Below are 22,837 nucleotides of genomic sequence, written 5' to 3' on the forward strand. Positions count from 1 at the left end.
TTAAGGGGAGGCTCTCTGGGGACCCTAATGTAAGGGGGGCTCTCTGGGAACCCTGATGTAAGTGGGGGGGCCCTCTGGGTACCCTGATGAAAGGGGGAGGCTCTCTGAGGACTCTGATGTAAGGAGGAGACTCTCTGGGGATCCTGATGTAAGGGGGGGCTCTCTGGGGACCCTGATGTAAGGGGGGGCTCTCTGGGGACCCTGATGTAAGGGGGGGGCTCTCTGGGGACCCTGATGAAAGTGGGGGGCTCTCTGGGGATATATATACACACACACACATATATTACTGTGTATACATGTGTATGCCCACCCAAGCGTATGACTATCTTTACTACGCTGCTATGGGCTTTAGCCCCAGATCTTTTGTAGACCTAGCAACGCCCCTGATTATGGGTGAAGCATTCTGCAATCCTCAGAAATAGCCAGGAACTTATATGAATTCCGAGCAGTCATGGAGCACAGGAAATTATCAGTTCACAAGACTTCTGGTAGGATCAACAGATTTTTGTTCTCTTTTCTGCACTGATTAACCACTTCAATACTGGGCATTTTCGCCCCCTTCCTGCCCAAGCCATTTTTCAGCTTTCAGCGCTGTCACATTTTGAATGACAAGTGCGCGGTCATACAACACTGTACCCAAATGAAATTGTTATCATTTTTTCCCCACAAATAGAGCTTTCTTTTAGTGGTATTTTATCACCTCTGCGGTTTTTATTTTTTGCGCTATAAACAAAAGAAGAGTGACAAGTTTAAAAAAAACACAATAATTTTTACCTTTTGCGATAATAAATATCCAATTTTTTTTTCTTTAAAACAAATTTTTTTCTGAGTTTGGGCCGATATGTATTCTTGTACATATTTTTGGTAAGAAAATCGCAATAAGTGTATATAGATTGGTTTGCGCAAAAGTTATAGCGTCTACAAAATAGGGGATAGATTTATAACATTTTTATTTTATTTTATTTTTTTACTAGTAATGGCGGCGATCTACGATTTTTATCGTGACTGCGATATTGCGGCGGACATATCGGACACTTTTGACACATATTTGGGACCATTTACATTTATACAGCGATCCGTGCTATAAAAATGCATTGATTACTGTATAAATGTGACAAGCAGGGAAGGGGTTAACACTTGGTGGTGATCGAGGGGTTAACTGTGTTTGCTAGGGAGTGATTCTAACTGTAGGGGGTGGGGACTCACTAGGGGAGGAGACCGATCGGTGTTCCTCTGTACAAGGAACACACCATCGGTCTCCTCTCCTCTGACAGGACCGTGGATCTGTGTGTTTACACACACAGATCCACGGTCCTGCTGTGTTACCGGTAATCGCGGGTGCCCGGCGGACATCGCGGCCGCCAGGCACGCGCACCCGGTGCCCCCTGGTGGGCTGGGAAAGCGAGGATGTCATATGACGCCCGCCCGCCACGAGAGCTGCGCCGCTTGGCCGTCAATTGACGGCCGGCAGTCAGCAAGCAGTTAAACAGATGCAGGCAGTTCCCGAGTTACAAACATCAGACTTACATAGAACTCATACTTCAGAATGGAGGCAGTGTGACATCACACTGGTCACAGAAACCCCGGGCAGCCAGCTTGCTGCTCACCACATACTGCCACCTACTGTCAGCAATGCCACATCGCTGTATGGCCAATTAACTCTTCCTTATGCTATCCAAAATGTAAAAATAATTTTATGGCTGAAGTTACACTTAAAGTGTATCTGTTTCAACTTACATACAAATTCAACTTAAAGTGGAACTTTAGTCAGAAAATTAAGTCCTGCAAGATCACTTCAGAACTGGCCTCTTTTGCCGGTCTAGCTATAAAACATTAAAAATAAGTGCCTATACTGTTTTAATTCCAGTAATACACTGCCTCACCCTGCTCTGCACATGCTCAGTTGTTCTTCATTTTTAGGCACTGCCAAGTTTGTAGAGGCCAAACTGCTGACAGCCTTAAATCGGAAGAAAACCATCTTATCCCTAACAGCCAAGAAATCTGCTTCTGTTTGATCTGCAGCTGCCACGGTGCTGCACTTCTGATCAGTTATGACACCAGCTATTTGATGGTTTGACAGTTTGGTTATGGACAAAAAGCAAATGTGACAGTTAGGAATCCCGGCATTCCAGGAATGTCACTGTTTTTTCAAACCGTTAAATTGATGGGTTTAGTTCTGCTTTATGATTTACTTCTGTTCATGGGCTCTGGGGTTCAGCAAAATGGCAGCCACCAGCAAAAGGAAACAGGAGCAATGCTGGAGGCAATTTACAGCACACACTCATTTTTGTAGCATAATTTTTAATATGGAATGTATGTTCCTTGCTAAAGAACATTATTTTTTATCACGTTGTTATGGGTAAAGTTCCACTTTAAGAACAAACCTACAACCCATCTTGTTCATAATCTGGGGGCAGCCTGTTTACCAAAACATTTTAGTGGTATATTTACCAGCCAAAACAGTATATTATGGCTCAATCTAAGTGGTTTTCACAGAGATCTGGAAGTCAAAGCTGCATAGTGGGTACATGTACTGTATGTGTGATGCATTGTCATAGACATTCTAAAACCACCATGCTAAGTGTCAGATAGTATTAGCTCATTCTGAAACATCTTTGTAACCTGTCCAGCAGCTCAGATCTGATATTCTGGGTCACATACATGGTTCTAAATAGGGAAGAAATAAAAACAGTCAAATGATATTAGAGGTGACAATGTTTTTATTGTTTCACATTTTACACAAAGAAAAGGACACAACAATAAAATATCCAGAAGTCAACTGTAATGGCTATTGCCCAAAACATGACATGCACAGAACACAAATTCCGAACTGAAGGTTGTGTCGCGCAAAGAGGACCAGGCTAAACATAGAAACCAAAAATGAATAGAATGTATAGGCATCATACAACTGAAATATCAAATATATACATAATAAGACCACAAGGACTTCCAGCAGCTGGACCCATATGATGGACAAGAAGGCGTAGCCTGGTACAACCTAAAGTCATGAAACGTATTCATATTTAAAAAAAAAAGGAAAGGGGTAGGAAGGGGGGAGAACATAAAAAAGGAAGAAAAAGAGAAAGGAAGAGGGAAAGAGGGAGAGAGGAGAAAAAGAAAAGAGAATAATGCCGCGTACACACGGTCGGACTTTTCGTCTACAAAAGTCCGACAGCCTGTCCGACAGACTTCCTGCGGACTTTCGGCGGACTTGCAGCAGACTTTCTAACGAACGGACTTGCCTACACACGACCACACAAAAGTCCGACGGATTCGTACGTGATGACGTACACCGGACTAAAATAAGGAAGTTCATAGCCAGTAGCCAATAGCTGCCCTAGCATGGGTTTTTGTCCGTCGGACTAGCACACAGACGAGCGGATTTCGGGGTCCGTCGTAGTTACGACGTAAAGATTTGAAGCATGTTTCAAATCTAAAGTCCGTCGGATTTGAGGCTGAAAAAGTCTGCTGAAAGTCCGGAGAAGCCCACACACGATCGGATTACCAGCCAGCTTTAGTCCGTCGGCGTCCGTTGGACTTTTGTAGACGAAAAGTCCGACCGTGTGTACGCGGCATAAGAGTAGGAAGAGAGAGGCGATGGACCTAATAGTCCATTGGGCCGAGAGAAGTATCAAATGGTTAAAACAGTACAGTAAAAGGGCAATCAAGGGGAAGGGATGAAAGAGGGAATACTCTGCATAGTTGATCTTTATTATGGATCTAAAGGATCTCGGAGAGTCAAATGATATTAAAAAAATATATATAAGTATAACCTGGAATCCAGCCTGGACCAAACTTAGCATGAAAAGACATAGAAGACACCTTTGGACAGCAGCATTTGTCAACTTGGGGAGAGGGCAGTGTTAGATAAACTAGCAGATTTAGATGGACTTGACTAGCAAACTAAACTAAAACTTAAGCAGTTACAGCAACAGTTTTTTTTACCTTTTGGGATAAAGGTGTTATGTAAATGATTAAAGGCTGAACATCTTAAGCACCCCTGTTGGTGTTAAATGATTTATCTCAACCCTGGGAGCCGGCTAACACCGGGAATCACACAGAAATGTGCTGTGCGTTCCTGTGCAATTCACATGCAGTTCTGTGTGATGCAATTTCAGCCCATTCATTGTGAATGGCCTGAAATCGCACTGCACGGCACTGCACCAAAAGTGCACTTCTGTTGGAAACTGACTGCAACTGGATAGCATGGTCCCAGATAGCAAGGAATTGTGCTGCAAGTTTGAAAATAACTTGCTAAGCTATTGCTAGCCTTGCCAGGATTCACAAGCATGTGGCACAATTGCAGAAAGTCTTCATTGCATGACTCCAAATCAACTTTCTTTGCAAACATTCTGCAAGTCTGCTGTAAGTTCTGGTTCAGTTATGTTGTGCAATAGTCATCCCACCACAGGGGTCACTGTGACTTGCAGAGCTCTTGCTGTAGACTCACCACTGCAACATTGCTCTTGCTATAGACTTGCCACGCAAATTTGCTTCAAATTTGAAAAGTGTCAACTAGAACTTGTGCTTCAATGCTCTGCAAGTGTACAACTTGCCAGTGAAAATGTGCAGCAAGTTAACAGACTTACAATTTAAAACTGCCCCAAATTTCTGTACCGTGCGATTCAGTGTGGGCAAGCGCATTGCATTTGCGACCTGTGTTTGGGTTGTCATTTGCTTAATTTTGACACCTTCTGTAGATCACAACTGCAGTACATTTTGAATGCGGTGCAGGAAATGCACACAGAATGCAGTCTTCCCGTGTTGCATTCTAGTGTGAATTGGCCCTTTACCCTCCTGTTGGTAATCCCAAGTGTGGCTCGGGGTTAAATTTCAGTACCATTAGTGGTAACCCCGAGCCACACTCGGGATTGCATTGCAGAATCCTGGTCCAGGTAACTTACCTTTTCTCCAGGATCCTGCAATGTCCCCCTGCTGTGTCCTCCTCCGGATCCTCCGCCCGATGCTCTGTGTTCCGGGCTCCGTTCCCTGCAAGCGTCGCGAAGCATGGGGTGGAGCCCATCAGCAAATTCAAAAAGTACAAAAAAGATAACACATACAGTACTGTAATCTTACAGATTACAGTACTGTATGAAATCATTTCACATTTCTTTTGTCCCCAGTGCTTTGTCCTATGCCCTGCATGCAGTTTTATATTATATATACTGTTCTTTCTGCCTGGAAACTGGAGATTGTCCATAGCAACTAAAAAGTGTCCCTTTATGTCAAAAGTGGTTTTAGACCAGCTAGAAAACAGCGATGGTAAATTAGAACACTTGCAGAATTGAGCGATAGTTAATCGTGGAGAAATTACTGTATTTATTGGCGTATAACACGCACCCTTTCACCCTGAAAATTGGGTGCAAATAGCGTGTGCGTGTTATACGCCAATACTGCAATTTGAGCTGCCTAGGAGGGTTCCGGGAGGGGGGCGGGACGAGAGCTGTCAGATTACATACAACGAGAATCTCCTGTTTACTCAGCGGCCTCTGTAACAGGAAGTCCCGTCTCCTGGGCCGGAATTGGACCTGTGTTCTGTCTATCATAGAAGCCAGTCCAGGAGGCAGGACTTGTATTAAAGAGGCAATTCTCACTGTATGTAATCTGATGGCGCTCATCCCACCTCTCTCCCTGTCCCCTCCGAGGCAGCAGTAATCTGAGTTGAGGCTGCAGATGGGCATTGTTTAGGCTGCATTCATGGCATTTGTGATTCTGCATATGGGCATTGATCAAGCTGAATTGATGGGCAATGGTGAGGCTGCAGATGGGCAATGGTGAGGCTGCAGATGGGCAATGGTGAGGCTGCATTGATGGGTACTGACGCTTATTTTGCTTCAAAGTTCTTTTTTTTTTAAATTTAAGTTTTTTTTCCTGAAACTTCCCTCCTAAAATGAAGGTGCATGTTATACGCCTGTTCTTGTTATATGCCGATAAATACGGTAATTTTATTATTATATTATTATTTTTTATAATTATTTATAGTTATTTATTATATTCTAATTTATGATTTCATGTTTCAAACGTTATCATACCCGGGATGTCTACTAGAATCTTGTTTGGACAGGATATAAGTGTGTTATTACTAAGAATTACAGGCCTGCAATATAAAAAGCCAAATTTCTATGCAAAACATTGGGTTGATTTACTAAAGGCATATCCACTCTGCACCACAAGTGCACTGCAAGCGCACTTGCAAGTGCACTTGGAAGTGCAGTCGCTGTAGATCTGAGGGGAAGATCTGAAACGAGGGGAAGTTCTGCTGAATTTATCATCCAATCATATGCAAGAAAAAATGCTGTTTTTTATTTTCCTTGCATGTCCCCCTCGGATCTACAGAGACTGCACTTCCACTTACACTTGCAGTGCACTTGTAGTGCAAAGTGGATTTGCCTTTAGTAAATAACCCCTAATGCTCCACTTTGAGATTCAAAAATCTGACATAATCATACCTCCAGGGAGGTTAAAGAAAGTTGAAAAATAACAGACTTACTGGCAGGAAGTTCACGTGAAAATAAAGGAAACAAGCTTATAAGAAAACATGAATGCAGCCACCACATCTAAGATTTGGTAGGCTGAAATATATTACATTTTTAGAAGGGGGTGGGGGGTTAATACCACTTTAATACCACCCAAACCAAAAATGGAATACATTACAGTTTACCAATCATTAGATGTATGGCTGCATAAGCTTTCTTTTTTTTTTGGGGCTTTTTTTGGCACATCTCCTTTATTGGAGTGACCCCCTCTCTGAATGAAGGAGCACAAGGAGCACATTTCACTAGATAAAAATAGAAGAAAGAAAGCATACAAAAAGAAAACGAATGCAGCCATCACATGTAAGAATTGGTAAGCTGCGATATAATAAATGTTTGCTTTTGGTTTTAATACTGCTCTAATGCTTTTAAGATTAAACATATTTAAACAAAATGAAATACGGTACATTGCAGCTTACCTGTTCTTAGGTGTGATGACTGCATTCATTTTAAATGCAGAACTTTTGTATAAAGATGTAATTTCCCAAATGCAAAACTTCTACATTTATTTATTTTATTTTATTTATTTATTTCAGGTACTTATATAGCGCCGTCAATTTACGCAGCGCTTTACATATATATATTATACATTCACATCAGTCCCTATACCCTCAAGGAGCTTACAATCTAAGGTCCCTAACTCACATTCATACAATTGCACCCATATGTCTGTGTGTATAAATGCAAGTAGCATTGTTTACAGGGGTATAAGTGCGTAAAGTGTATTCTGTCAATAAAGTCTTATGGGCAGAATCGTGTACCATCTGGGACTTCTGAGCAGGCATATTTTGTGCTGTTCACCCATACGCCTGTATTTACATCCGTGTGCTCATGCACCTATGCCCTAGGTCTTGACTTTGTAAATTGCCAGCTATAGTGGTAATGCTAGTGCAAATAGTAGTAATTGTGTAATCTTTACAATATCAAACAAAAAAATTTTGCAATCATGTAAAAGTGGTGGTGCTGCGCTGTCAGATGACTGCTGATGATTAATAAATGGCAACTAAAAAATCTAAAATTTAAAGTGCAGGTGCAAATGACAATCAATGTATACAAATGTGTAAATATTCCCACAGTAAATTATTGCAACACAATATGAATAAAATACACAGAAATAAGTGAAAAATTTGATGTGCAAGCAAACAAAGGCGAATACAGTGCAATGAAATCAAAGTGTCCCATGTGCCACCCTAGGCGCAAATGGCAATTGCAAAGTGATAGTTCATAAGACAAAAAAATGATGGATAGGTGATGATTCCCTTCACCATAACCAATGAATAAATGGCTGATGTCTGGTCAATCTAATATGGTGACAACTCAGTGTGCACTAGCCTCTCACCTTACTGCTGTAAAGTAACAGCATAAAACTTAGTCAGATGTTTCAGACGGCCTCCAGGGGGCTTCTGGGGGTCCCTCTTCAGTAGGTCTGGCTAGTGATGCCTTATGATGAATAAAGCCCTCTGTATAAAGTTTCCTCGTGCCAGTAATAAAAGTGTAAGGTAGATCTCAGATGGTGTAGTAACATTTGGTAAAATATTTATTAAAATATAACTGATAAACTCACTTTTTAAAATAGTTCACAAACAAACAATCCACGAGGAGCTAGCTCGTACTCCTGCGTCACTTCCGGTTTCGCCTATCACTCAATCCCGACGCGTAGCGTCACGCCCACGTGACTTCATCAGAGGATCATTCATCATTTTCACAACACCTTAACACTTAAGCCTTATTAAAGGATCGACTTAAAAAAAAAAGTCATAGTTACCTGCTCTGTGTAGTGGTTTTGCACAAAGCAGTCCCAATCCTCCTCCTCTTCTCTAGTCTCCCACCGGTGCTACTGGCCCCTCACCCTTGACCAGTGCACCCAGTAGCAAGCTGCTTGCTCTGGGGCACTGGTGCATGCTCATTTCTGGGCCCTGCTCTTTGCGTCTATAAGACACATAAAGCCGCAGCTCGGCCCTACCCCCTCTCTCTCTCCTCATTGGTTCACTGGCTGTGATTGACAACATTGGAAGCCAATGGCTCCCGTTGCTGTCTCAGCCAATAAGGAGAGGGAGTCCTGGGACAGCCAAGCCTCCTGTGCACATCACTGGATTGAGGGGGAGCTCAGGTGAGTATTAGGGGGGCTGTGGGGGAGCATCACACAGAAGGTTAAAAGATCTTCAGCCTTTTTTAACCGGGTTCCTGACCATGTCACGCAGATATACTGTGGCAGAATGGCTCCCCTGGGCAAAATCCTGTACGAATACATTTCCTTACCTTCCCTGCGCCAGAGGCGATCGCATGCACAAGTGCCAGCAGGGGAATTTTTGTGTGTAAACACACATATCCCTGTTCTGTCAGAGTAGCAGAGCCATATTGTTTGTTCCTACTAGGTAGGAAAAATCATATGTCTCCTTCTAGTCAATCCTATCCCCATACAGTTAGAACTCACTGAGGGAACACACAATTAACCCCTTGATCGTCCCTAATGTTAACCCCTTCCCTGCCAGTGACATTTACACAGTAATTAGTGCATTGTTATAGCACTGATCACTGTATAAATGCCAATGGTCTCAAAAAGTGTCAAAAGTCTCCGATCTGTCCGTGACAATGTCGCAGTACTGCTAAAAATCGCAGATCACCGCCATTACTAGTAAAAAAAATAATAATAATAAAAATGCCATAAGAATGCCATAAATCTTTACCATAGTTTGCAGACGCCATAACTTTTGTGCAAACCAATCATTATACACTTATTGTGATTTTTTTTTTTTTATCAAAAATATGTAGAAGAATATATATTGGCCTAAACTGATGAAGAAGTTTGTTTTTTAAAAAGATTTTTGAGGATATTTATTATAGCAAAATGTAAAAAATATTGTTTTTGTTTTTTCAAAATTGTCCTTTTTTTGTTTATAGCGCAAAAAAAAACAAAAAAAAAACGCAGAGGTGATCAAATACCACCAAAAGAAAGCTCTATTTGTTGGAAAAAAAGGACGCAAATTTTGTTTGTGTACAGCGTTGAATGATTGCGCAATTGTCAGTTAAAGTGATGCAGTACCAAATTGTAGAAAGTACTCTGGTCAAGAAGGGGGTAAAATCCTCCAGGGCTGAAGCGGTTAAACCCACAGGAAAACATTTATTATATTGCAGGTTACTAATTCTTATATGTGATGGCTTTATTCTTTTTTTTTTAAAGGCCACTTACACATGATACTCCGGTTGAGCATCTACTTTTTCACAAATTTTTTTTGTATGTATTAGCATGTATGTGCATTTTTGCGCAAAAACTTATTCTCAATCTGCACAATATGTAAATAGGCATTTGCACGCATTTGCGCGTATTTGCATGCATGAGGCGTAAATTACTGACCAAAAAAGCAGATTCTTCTATTTTTTTTTTTTTACTGAAGAATGCATGTCCATAGGCACATTACAATTAATGGGCTGTATTTTAGCTTAGTAAAAAAAAAAAAAAAAGCTGTACTGAGCTTTTTTAAGCTGCAGTGTGCAAAAAGCCTAAGGTTTTCTTTCCTTTATTTTCATCTGGTGATCCTGCTAGTAAGTCTGTTGTTTTTCAACAGAACAAGCTATCCTGTAGATGTAGCAGTTACAGGGATGAGACAAACCATTTGCCACTGACAGAGGTGCTTACAATAATTAGCTTATATTTACTTATGTAAAATCTTTATCTTTAAAGGAACAAAACTGTTAGTTTTCAATTTGTTAGCGTATCTATGTTGCAAATCTGCTAGTACATCTAACACCCCCCCAGACTGACAATGCTGCTGTCCAAAGGTGCCCTCTGTGCTCCTTCATCCAGAGTGTAGGTAGGCACTCGAATACAAGAGGTGTGTTACTGGCCAGATCACAAGGTGAAAACAGGGAGAAAAAGCCTAAAAAAAAAAAAAAAAGAGTTTGAGAGTAACTTGGTTTAAGAGCGTTTTGCAATACAAGCAAAATTTTAAAATAAATTTTGACTTGATATACAAGCGATGTCTTAATATACAAGTAGTGTCACGTCACAACTGAGTATAAAAGAGAAGAGAAGCGCCTCTAAGTGTAGCAAGATGGTTACATTTAATGAAGGTACAACATTTAGCAACGTATTGCTACACTTAGAGGCGCCCCTCTTCTCTTTAATACCCTGTAGCTCCTGCTGGATTTTGCTTCTAATCCCCTTGTGGAGGCTGCCATTTGTGGATGGACATTTTATGGTTACACAACCTGGTCACATTGCTATAATCTTTTTATATGGACTATAAACTGAAGGACTTATGAATAAATGGTTGTGGAACGAATCATTTGAGTTTCCATTGTTTCTTATGGGGAAATTTGCTTTGATATACAAGTGCTTTCGATTACAAGCATGCTTCTGGAACGAATTATGCTCGCAATCCAAGGTTTTACTGTATATTATATTTTTGGTTTTGGGTTTAATACCTCTTTAACTATTATTGATTATTATTTTTGGATTATTATAAATAATAAACAGATATTTTCATGAGTTTAAAGAGGGAAAATGGTGGATAAGAGAAGAACTTACGAATCTGGAAACAATAAGGGGTAGTTGGAAGCTGCAAATGTTAGCTTTCATTATCAAACCAGGTCAGTGACTTCTGAAATCCATTGCTGCAACTAAGGGCAAGTTTAAAAAGAAATGTAATCCACTTAGCTGTTCTTATTTCAATATTTCACGTGTTGCCTGTTTTGTAGAGTATTCTGATTTATCAGGCCGTGTAATTGAAGAAGACATTGCTTGCTTAGCAATACACGCACGTTGAATCTTACAATCCTGACATTGTTCTTTAACGAATAGAGGTTAATGGCTTATGTTCCCAGACTGATTTCAATATCAAAGCAAAGAAGTTTGGAGTCACAAACTTTTTTTTTTTTTCCCTGTATATCAAACCCTTAACATTTAATGGAACGGCATTATGCAAGCATCCAGAATTATATTTACAAAGACTGTTGACTCATTTTCTGACATGCAGTTTTTGCAGATGTGATACTATTATAGATTAGGTTTTTGCATGGCCACCCCTACAATTTTGTAGACATAAGGAAATATCAAACAGAGTATAGAAGAAAATATACGTGACTATATTCATATATAGGGCTGGATTTTTCATTAGGCACAGCGATCTTGTGCTTATAAGTGACAGAGAGAAAGAAGCATCTATTCCATCATTCATTTTATTGTTAGAAGTAAAAATAAACTTGTCCCATGTTAATTTCCACTATTTTTATAGATTAAAGTGCGGCAATTCGAGGTTAGCATTGTCAGGATAGATTCTCCGTTTTTTTTTTTTTAATATGCCGTAAAAAGAAAAAAAAAAATAAAGGGAGGAAGGAAGTAAAGAAATAACATAATCTTACTACATTTAATAGCAAAACCACTGATATGTATTACAAGCTCACTATTTAATAATAGAAAAATCTCTGATATCAAAATACCGGAGGAATACTAATCTTCCAACTCTAAAAAATGGAAAGAGAATTTATCTTTTTTATTAAACTGAAAAAAGAATTACTATCTGCAAAACATAAATTAAACCAACATGAATATTTTAAAGTGGTTGTAAAGGCTTCAGTTTTTTTTTTACCCTAATGTATTCTCCGTATTAAGGTAAAAAGAAAAACCTTTTAAGTGCACCCCCCCCCCCCCAATACCTACCTGAGCTTAATCTTGATCCAGCACTATGCCCAAGAGCAGCGGCGTAGCTCTCTTTCTCTCTTTCCTTCCTCACTGAGAGCAGGAGGAGCCATTGGTACCCGCTGTTGTCAATCAAATCTACTGACGAGGGAGCAGGGGGACAGGGTCGAGCCATACTGTGTGTCAATAGACACACAGCATGGCTCGGGATCGAGCCTGCACATTTGCCACCAAAGAAAGCGTCTTCCTATGGTGGCACACGAAGAAGGGGAGAAGCCCAGAGCGCTGGCGGGGGAACCCAAAAGAGGAGGATCAGGATTTAGGCCTAACATAGCCACTATTAGTGCATACCAGCAGCATAGCCCTGTTATTGTTAGTTTAAAGTGATTGTCCATTTCTAGCTCTCCACTGTCCCTGTTATATATCCCCCATCTCCTTTCAAATTAATAAAAAAATGTGCCTGGATCAGCATCTATCTCAAACACAAAAAAACGTCTCCTCCTCTGCTATATGTGTGTTCAAAGTCTTGGATAGCATAAACAAATAGTGGGAGACAACGTGAAATGAAATCGTCCTTAGTTGGCTTGTTTCTTCTACCCATTTCCCTTTGTATCTTTGAATAGGGATGAGAGACAGCACACAGTGTCGGCTGTTCCATGCTGTTGTCTACAGCTTGCCACCTGAAGAGATAAGCTTAGTTTATCTGATCTAGAATTGCTTTTTTGTCATGTACTGGTTACATTATTTCATATGTTTTTGTTTAGTTTGCTATATGAACCTCTCTTCTGCAGAAATGGCTTACCTGCAATGCAGTGTTTTAAGAAGTATAGAAATCCTATGCTATAACAATGGCTGAATGGGTGGTTGCCTGGGGTCTCAGAGTCCTGGGGGCTGGATGCTACAAACGTTCTGTACTTCAGAGCTGTTTATAGTCAATTTCGACTATGCAATTCTTTAGACTTTTTCAGAAGGTGATCTGAGAGCCTTTGATTTTCTCTCTGTAAAAGTTGTATTTAAAGCCCAACTCTGGGCTCAGCCACCCCTATACCCATGTGTAGGCCTCACAGCAGTACATTATGATATAGAGTAAATTATCACAAGTATTGGGACACCTGCCTTTACACACACATGAACTTTATGGCATCCCAGTCTTAGTCCGTAGGGTTCAATATTGAGTTGGCCCACCCTTTGCAGCTATAACAGCTTCAACACTTCTGGGATGGCTGTCCACCAGGTTTAGAAGTGTGTCTATGGGAATGTTTGACCATTCTTTCAGAAGTGCATTTGTTTGGTCAGGCAATGATATTGGACGAGAAATCCTGGCTCGCAGTCTCCGGTCTAATTCATCTCAAAGGTGTTCTATTGGGTTTAGGTGAGGACTCTGTGCAGGCCAGTCAAGTTCCTCTGCCCCACACTCGCTCATCCATGTCTTTATGGACCTCGATTTGTGCACTGGTCCAAATCATTTGGTGGGGGATTATGGTGTGGGGTTGTTTTTCAGGAGTTGGGTTTGGCCCCTTAGTTACAGTGAAGAGAACTCTTAAAATGTCAGCATACCAAGACATTTTAAACAATTTCATGCTCCCAACTTGGCCCCTTCCTATTCCAACATGACTGCGCACCAGTGCACAAAGCAAGGCCCATAAAGAAATGGATGAGTGAGTTTGGGGTGGAGGAACTTGACTGGCCTGACCTCAACCCGATAGAACACCTTTTGGGATGAATTAGAGCGGAGACTGTGAGTCAGGCCTTCTCGTCCAACATCAGTGCCTGACCTCACAAATGTGCTTCTGGAAGAATAGTCAAACATTCCCATAGACACACTCCTAAATCTTGTGGACAGCCTTCCCAGAAGAGTTGAAGCTGCTATAGATACAAAGAGTGGGCCAACTCAATATTGAACCCTACGGACTAATGCCCCGTACACACGGTCGGACTTTGTTCGGACATTCCGACAACAAAATCCATGGATTTTTTCCGACGGATGTTGGCTCAAACTTGTCTTGCATACACACGGTCACACAAAGTTGTCGGAAAATCCGATCGTTCTAAACGTGGTGACGTAAAACACGTACGTCGGGACTATAAATGGGGCAGTGGCCAATAGCTTTCATCTCTTTATTTATTCTGAGCATGCGTGGCACTTTGTCCGTCGGATTTGTGTACACACGATCGGAATTTCCGACAACTGATTTTGTTGTCGGAAAATTTTATATCCTGCTCTCAAACTTTGTGTGTCGGAAAATCCGATGGAAAATGTGCGATGGAGCCTACACACGGTCGGAATTTCAGACAACAAGGTCCTATCACACATTTTCCTTAGGAAAATCCGACCGTGTGTACAGGGCATAAGGCTGGGATGGCATTAAAGCACTTCCGCCAATTTTTTTTTTTTTTTTAAAGTCAGTAAGCTACAAATACTGCAGCTGCTGACTTTTAAAATATGGACACTTACCTGTCCAGAGCGTCCGCGATGTCTGCACCCGAAGCCAATCTGTCCCTCGGCTCTCGAGTGGAGGTGCCGCCAGCTTCGGTAAGGGAATCAGGAAGTGAAGCCTTGCGGCTTCACAGCCTGTTTCCCTGCTGTGCATGCGCGAGTCGCGCTGCATGATCCCACTGGTCCCTGCTGTCTTCTGGGACCTGTGTGTCTCCCAGAAGACAGCGGGGGGGGGGGGGGCGAAGGAGGCACCGGATATGGCATAGATATCTTTGGATACTGCGGCTATATATGCCCGGAAGTGGGAGCAAATACCTGGATTATACAGGTATCTGCTCCCCCCTCCCCCCGAAAGGTGCCAAATGTGACACCGGAGGGGGAGAGGATTCCGAAAAGTGTAAGTTCCATTTTTGGGTGAAACTCCGCTTTAAAATTCATGTGTGTGTAAAGTCAGGCGTCACAATACTTTTGACAATATAGTGTGTATTTATATATTACCTTTTCCTAAAGTCTTTAGGCCAATCATGTAACAATGTCTTCTCTTTAGTCTCCTACCGGTAGTTAGGGGTTCTCAAGATGTGTAAATATTCTTTGCATGAACCTATTGTAAATGAAGGGGGCTTTGATAACACCCCCTTAAAGGGTGGGCCCATGATGTCCCGTAGTTATAGTAGAACCATTCACCAGAATACATCTTGCGGCCAAAAGAAGTGTTTTAGGGGACAGCTCCAGATATAGATGTATATCGCAGCCTGAACTTCATGCTAAATTTTAAAACTTGCCAGGGGCCTATTTTAATTTGAACAAAAAAAAGTTCCTCAGAGATAGGTTTTAACATTATTAAACAACCATACACAATATGTATCCACATTCCTTGTACCTGGCTGCCGCAGTTTGATATTATCTGCAGCCATCATTTGAGTCATTTGCAAACAGTATACCACTGTATAAGATCCATTTCAAAATTCAAACACTGGATTCCAAATCCTGCAGAAATGTTACACAAACCCATGTCAGAAGCAAAATATAGGTTCATGTAAATGCCAAACCATATTTAGGTTTCTAAATAAACAGGTAGAAATTCATGAATTGAAAACAGTCTGGGCCCATGGTACAATTGGTCTCACTAGACCCTTGGCATGAGGCAGGGGACCTGGGGGCATTTGCCCCTGGCACAGGGGTCTAGGGAGACCACTACAATTAATCTTCCCCTGCCTGACACATGTGCATTGCAATTAACAGATATGAACAGATTTTTACCCTGTTGGCAAAAAATGCATTACTGTTGTTTCATAGTGGTGGGTTGGGTGTTAGGAATAACAGGCAGTTTTTATTCATTGTTGTCTCTGTCCACTGTGTAGTATACCTCAGCCCTAACGTATGATGGTGTTCGTGTGATGTATGAAGCCTTCCAAAATCTGAGGAAACAAAGAATAGATATTTCTCGTCGTGGTAATGCTGGAGACTGCTTGGCCAACCCTGCTGTTCCGTGGGGGCAAGGGATAGACATCCAGAGGGCATTGCAGCAGGTATAAAATGAAAACATGTAAATGTAAAAATGATACATTTGTTGTTTGAAAGATAAAAGAATACCATTGTGATGTAAAAATGAATGTGTGTATCTCCGTGTTTGGAATAAATGCTTTGATTTTTAAGACTGAATTTTAATCTTTTTAGAATTTCTGTTACTATTTTACAATTTTAGATTTGTTTAATGATTACTTTTAATTTCAGAAGAAAATAAAACTTAAAAGAAGTGTTTAATTGATGTCATTAAATGGTTGTTGCCATTTTATTCATTTTAAAAAAAAAGGTTCGACTGGAGGGTTTGTCTGGCAATGTCCAGTTCAATGAGAAGGGGAGGAGAACAAACTATACATTGCATGTGCTGGAGCTCAAACATAAAGGAATCCGACAGGTAAGGCTGAATCTTAACTGAAATTGTGAATCAAATAAATTGTTTAGTGTAACAGAAATAAAGTAAAGTGAAAATAAAGTGCAAAAAAAATCTATAAAGGTACATTAGCCTTGAAATGTTCTTGCCTGATTGTATTGATTGTATTACTCCCAATGTACTCTTGCTCAGGTCTCCTCCATGTAGGACATTTATTTGCATTACAGTAATTTAAGTCACACCCGCCATGGCATTGCACCCCTTATAGTGTATTTAAGTCTAACATAAACATCTATAATTCTTATATAATATAGAGCAGGCTTTGAAGTAGGTATGGAGTCTTCTTTTCGTAGATGAATAAACAATGGACTTCATACAGTGGCAAGATTTGACAGAAAATCCCTCTAGATTTATCCATATATTCGGTAAATAATTGTTCAATAAAGTTGACCTAAACCATGATGTAAATGCTACCTGTTTTGAATGACCCTTGGCCAGCCTCTAACTTACTCCAGACCAACAGAGGACTATGCTGATAGCATGATAGATCCAGGATCTCTCAGTAAAAATTCTATATTTTTCTAGTGCCCTACACATGGTTATTTATAATAATAATATTCTCACTTTCACAGTGAACATGCTCTACATTTTAAAGTGTTACTAAACCCACAACAGTAAAATCAGTCTGTATATGCAGTAAAGTATGCTGGTTATACTCACTGTGGAACCTAAGGGGATAACCCTGCGCATTTTGTAAAAAGATTGTTTGATCCTGTCTTCTCTGATCCTCCCCTTCTTTCACAGTCCCCAATCCATCTCCTGATAGTACAAATCTTTGGAGGCACTCAGCACATGCTCAGTTTGGTGTGAATTGCTAGAGAGCTTTTTTTTGGAGGGGGGGGAGTGCATGTGATCAGCACAGGGCTAATCAGCATTGTCCAGACAGAGGGTCAGTGGTCCTGCAGCCTCATAGGACAGTCGGAGGAGAATGAAAACACCTCCTACAAGCTTTAACCAGGTACTGATACAAGTCACAAGACTGCTATATACTGCTGATGAGAAAAAGTATTTAGCAGTTTATACTTACTAAAATAATTGCATTTCCATGTTCTGTGTACTGTGGGAGACCAAATATAGTTAACACAGGGTCCGGGGTTTATTAACACTTTCATGTTGAATATTGCAGAAAAAGCCAGTGTTGTTATTTTATCCTTTTTTAAGGGCTATTCTTTTTTATTTTAGTATTTTTGGCTGGTGTTTAACTGAATATTGAAGAAAAGGCCGGTGTTGATATTTTATCCTTTTTAAGTCCTATTCATTTTTATTTTAGTATTTTTGGCTGGTGTTTAGCTTTTAATGCACAAAAATGATAACTGGTGGAGGGCAGCAGGGTATATAGTTGTCAGAAGGCGCAGTGTGCAATATCACATAGAGAAAATAATTACAAATAATAAAATGTGTTTAAAGTGTGTGCATGTAGCTGAAAAGGCAATCTAATTCTTATTATGACTGATTTTTTGGTAACATTGCCCAGGGAAACAGTTTGCCAAATTAGAGTGTACGTTTTAAAACAAATGCGGCATAGCAAATAAGGGGGTGTAACCGAAGTTCTTAAGCTTTCTTTGGCATGCAAGGGGTGTTACTGCAAACTTTGTGCCTGCAGAGGAAAATTACATCATCACTCTTCTGGATAAACCCATAGTCTTGAAAGTAACAGATGGCCAATTTTATTGTTAGCTGCGCATAGAAACACAAACATATTAATGAACAGTCTCTCCCCTCCATCTCAGCATCTCAGCGAACAATCGGAAATTGTTAGTAGACCACTCAGTTAACCGTGCATTTAAAATTGACCCATTAATTGCCTTTGACCTGGTCTTCGCATTCACATTCAGCATCATCCAATGTAGGAGTATCTAAAAAAAGAAAATATTGACACACTTTAAAGGCCCATTCATACCTAAATGTGCATTTTTTTTGGCACATTGATGTACATTGGAGTGTCTTTTCAGGGTATCGCAAGGCAAAGCATGTATTCATAATTACATGCATTAGGGTGCATTGAATAGCATGTGCATGGTAGGACGGGGCTGGGAATTGTTTAACTTCAACCCCCCCCCCCCCCCCCCATCCACTACAGACCCCTCCAGACCCCTCCAGGCCACTACTAATAACATAAGCTGGGTTGGTGGCCCTAGGTCAAAATACTTTAACATTCAGACATCAATCAGAGCAGAACCTGCAGTTAGCAGTTAGCTGAGTATTATACAGTTATCTGCTTCTTGTTCAGACCTGCGATCAAAGACAGAAGAAAGTCTTCCAGTATTGACTTCCGTTGTGGCTCTGAGATGCTGTGACCAATTTCTGTTTGCTGCAAAGGAAACAGTTTTTGAAATATGTGAACATTTTTGTCACAATAAGCCATATTCTTTTGGGATGACCACCTTTCATAATGTCCACCTATCAATCTGGCACCATGGGACATTTTCTTTACTTTTGGTCCTACTATGAAAGGGCATGTTGGTTGTTTTGTTCCATAGGCCAAAGGCTCCCAATCCTCGTTGGTTGTTTTGTTCCATAGGCCAAAGGCTCCCAATCCTCCCCTTTGTAGGTGCAATGGTGTATGCACCTTGGAGTGATATTGAAAATGAATAGCACGCATACACAAGGCATTGTTGTACCACACGTTACATACATTAGTGCACAATAGACATGTGCATTACGAAAACATTTGTTTAGTTTCATTTTGATTCGTTAATCTAGTTATTTCATTAAGTTCAATTCGGTTAATTCGTTCAATACTTGTTTGGAATTTGTATTTGGAATTTTCAAATTTTCTTCGAACTTTTTTCGATTTGAAATGTTCAAATCGATAAATTTTCAAATCAGTCGAAACGAAAAATGTTATATTGTTTTCTATTTGAATGCAGCAAAGTGAACAGACAAAAGGTAAATCGACTGGAGTTTAATGTAACATTTGATTTGAATTTCAGTCTGAATTTCTGAAATTCGGACGAATTTCGTTATGTAGCACTCGGCAAAATTCGTTTATATTGTAATTTGGGTATTCGGATATATCCGAATCTCTAAATAATGAAAAATTTGTCTGAATATTAATTTGGAGGGGAACGAACCGCACATGTCTAGTGCACAATTAAATTTGCACGTATAGGTGTGAAGTCAACGCAGCAGTTAGCCTTTACACCAGAAAAGAAAAAATGTAAAATGAAAAAAGCAAATCCTTTTAAAGTTTAAAGTATACGGAAAGTCTACACTAGCACACATGTAAAGCAGTCCTGCGTGATTAGCCCTTCTTAATTATTATTTTATTTTTATTATTATTATTATTATACAGGATTAATATTGTGTAAACAGTTTGCACAGCGCTTTACAAGATGAGGGCAGACAGTACAGTTACAATACAATTCACTACAGGAGGAATCAGAGGGCCCTGCTCGTTAGTTTACAATCTAGGAGGGAGGGTCAAGTGATACAAAAGGTAATAGCTATGGGGGGGGAGTTGATGGAGAAAATTAAAGTACAGTTGTTAGGTGAAGGCAGGGTAGGCTTCTTTGAAGAGATGGGTTTTCAGGGATCGTCTTAAAGAAACAGAGTGGGAGATAATGGGGTAGGGAGTTCCATAGGATGGGAGATGCTCGGGAAAAGTCCGGAGGCGAGAATGGGAGAAGGTGACAAAGGAGCTAGAGAGCAGGAGGTCTTGGGAGGAACGAAGCGAAGGATTAGGTTGGTATTCTCAGCAGTTCCTTTCTTCTTTTTTTTATATAAATATACTTCTATATAACTTTCTTTACCACTTATTTTTGGTGGGCATATAACCGTTGATACTTTCTTAGGGTTCCTGCCTTTTAGAGAGGTAGGTGTTCTCTTCTCCTACATCACCACTCTTTTTGGCTCCAACATGCTCACTGTCTATGGCTGACAACACTTCTAGAGTCGATGTAGTGACATGATGATGTCTTAGATCAGGGATCCTCAAACTACGGCCCTCCAGCTGTTGCAGAACTACACGTCCCATGAGGCGTTGCAAAACTCTGACATTCACAGACATGACTAGGCATGATGGGAATTGTAGTTCCTGAACAACTGGAGGGCCGTAGTTTGAAGACCCCTGTCTTAGATGAATAGGGAGACATGGATCAGGGGCAGACAACGCAGCAAATTCATCAGCAGTAGCATAGCGTTGTTGACCCTCAACAGGAAATTAGAGGATAACAGCAGCACTGGTAGGATCAACAGGTAAATACTTGAGAATGAGGGAACTATAAATATTAGCAGGTTTATTTGTTTTATAATGAAAGCATGCTCTTTATTTCTACAAATTTTGAATTTAGCCTGGAGCTTCTCTTTAAGTTTACAACTCACAGCAAGTTCAATTTACCTGTCACCTCTTCTTTGCCTTCTGTGAGAATGTTTGGTGACATTGGTCCCTGCAAGTGGACTGTTCTCACGATGAAGACTAAGCATCTTCCTTATAATGCAGCCTAATATAAAGTGATTGGAAGCTGCTCACACAATAAGGCTTTCACATTGTATTAGGTTCATCTGTTCTCATGCACTTGCTTCCAGCAACACCACGGAGGTGTTACTATAGAATCCCCAATAACAATTTCAGGACATTCCCCTTCTGCCACCTGTGCTCTGTTGCCAGATGGCAGAACAAAACCCATCACGTTTCCAGACAGTACACTATTTATAGCCTTGCCAACCTTTGGAAGACAGTGATAGCATATACTCTAAATATATGCCCAGGTATGGGTTAAACTAATAAATAATTAACTGTAAAATCTGACTCAGAGTAGAAATACATCTACATAGCCTTAATATAAATCAATCTAAAGGTTAAAGAGGATCTGTCACTTTAGAAATTCCTAGTAATCAATTAGATTGATGCAAATTATGACATTTTCAAATATTCTGTATTTGTCAGTAATGGCTTTTTTCAAAGCCATTTTTTTTAATAAAGCAAGTTGGCCTCACTTATTTTCAATTTAGCAAGGGAATAACAACAGGCAAATTAGTCAGCATGACAAGGCGGTGGTCAAGTTAATTTCCCTGGCCTTGTGAACCTCGCCTCCATGCTTAAATGGCTTCTCTGTGTTATTACCCACCCAACTATCAGAAGAAATGTATTGATGTAGGTGGGTTTCCCCATTTTCCTCTCTTTAGGGCAAGCTGTTATGTCTTAAATAAAGTGAAACATTACATACAATATATTACCAAAAGTATTGGGGCGCCTGCCTTTACACGCACATGAACTTTAACGGCATCCCAGTCTTAGTCCGTAGGGTTCAATATTGAGTTGGCCCACCCTTTGCAGCTATAACAGCTTCAACTCTTCTTGGAAGGATGTCCACAAGGTTTAGGAGTGTGTCTATGGGAATGTTTGACTATTCTTCCAGAAAAGTATTTGTGAGGTCAGGCGTTGAGGTTGGGCGAGAAGGCCTGGCTCGCAGTCTCCACTCTAATTCATACCAAAGGTGTTCTTTTGGGTTGAGATCAGGACTCTGTGCAGGCCAGTCAAGTTCCTCCACCCCAAACTCACTCATCCATGTCTTTATGGACCTTGCTTTGTACATTGGTATGCTGTTCTCACAAAGTTGGGAGCATGAAATTGTCCAAAAATGTCTTGGTATGCTGATGCCTTAAGAGTTCCCTTCACTGAAACTAAGGTGCCAAGCTCAACCCCTGAAAAGCAACCCCAGGTTGGCTTTTAGGGGTTGGGCTTGGCTTTTAGTCATGGTTTAAAGTTTTTCTAAAAGAACACACTGTAAAAAATTTTGTGCTGGATCTACTAAAAAAAAATCGAGGCAACTATTTGCATCAGCTTTTTAAGTACTTTTTGGCTGACGCATTTGACTTTTCATGTTTTCAACTTTGTTGTTTTAAGTAAAACCAACTACATTTTTTTCAGTTTATAGACCATAGTGCTTTAGGTTAGGAATACATACCTTAACTTGTCTGGAACTATAGTTTTAAGTAAAGCCAACTCAATTTTTCCAGTTTATAGACCATAGGTTCAAGTTAAGCCAACAAAATTTTTCCAGTTTCTAGAAAAGTTTAAGTTAGGAACACATACATTAACTTATTTATTTCAAGTACTTATATAGCACCATCAATTTACGGAGCACTTTACATATGTGAAAAAGTATTTGCCCCCTTCCTGATTTTTGTATTTTTTTGCATATTTCTCACACTTAAATGATTCAGATTAAATTTTAATATTACACAACGATAACCCAAGTAAACCCAAAATGCAATTTTTAAATTATTATTTCATTTATTAAGGGAAAAAAGTTGTTCAAACCTGCTGGCCC

General features: G+C 40.3%; 1 protein-coding gene across 4 annotated transcripts in view; it reads left to right on the forward strand.

Annotated features, from left to right (window-relative positions):
* Positions 1-22,837, forward strand: part of GRIA1 (glutamate ionotropic receptor AMPA type subunit 1) — a 462,487-nt gene that overhangs the window by 291,004 nt on the left and 148,646 nt on the right. For all 4 annotated transcript variants that reach the window (XM_073621138.1, XM_073621139.1, XM_073621140.1 and 1 more), the window contains exons 7-8: positions 15,970-16,137; positions 16,422-16,526. In XM_073621138.1, coding sequence (XP_073477239.1) covers positions 15,970-16,137; positions 16,422-16,526 — 273 coding nt within the window. The remainder of the gene's footprint in view (positions 1-15,969; positions 16,138-16,421; positions 16,527-22,837) is intronic.

The sequence above is a fragment of the Aquarana catesbeiana genome, linkage group LG03 (assembly GCF_042186555.1).
Source record: "Aquarana catesbeiana isolate 2022-GZ linkage group LG03, ASM4218655v1, whole genome shotgun sequence".
Classification (NCBI taxonomy): domain Eukaryota; kingdom Metazoa; phylum Chordata; class Amphibia; order Anura; family Ranidae; genus Aquarana; species Aquarana catesbeiana.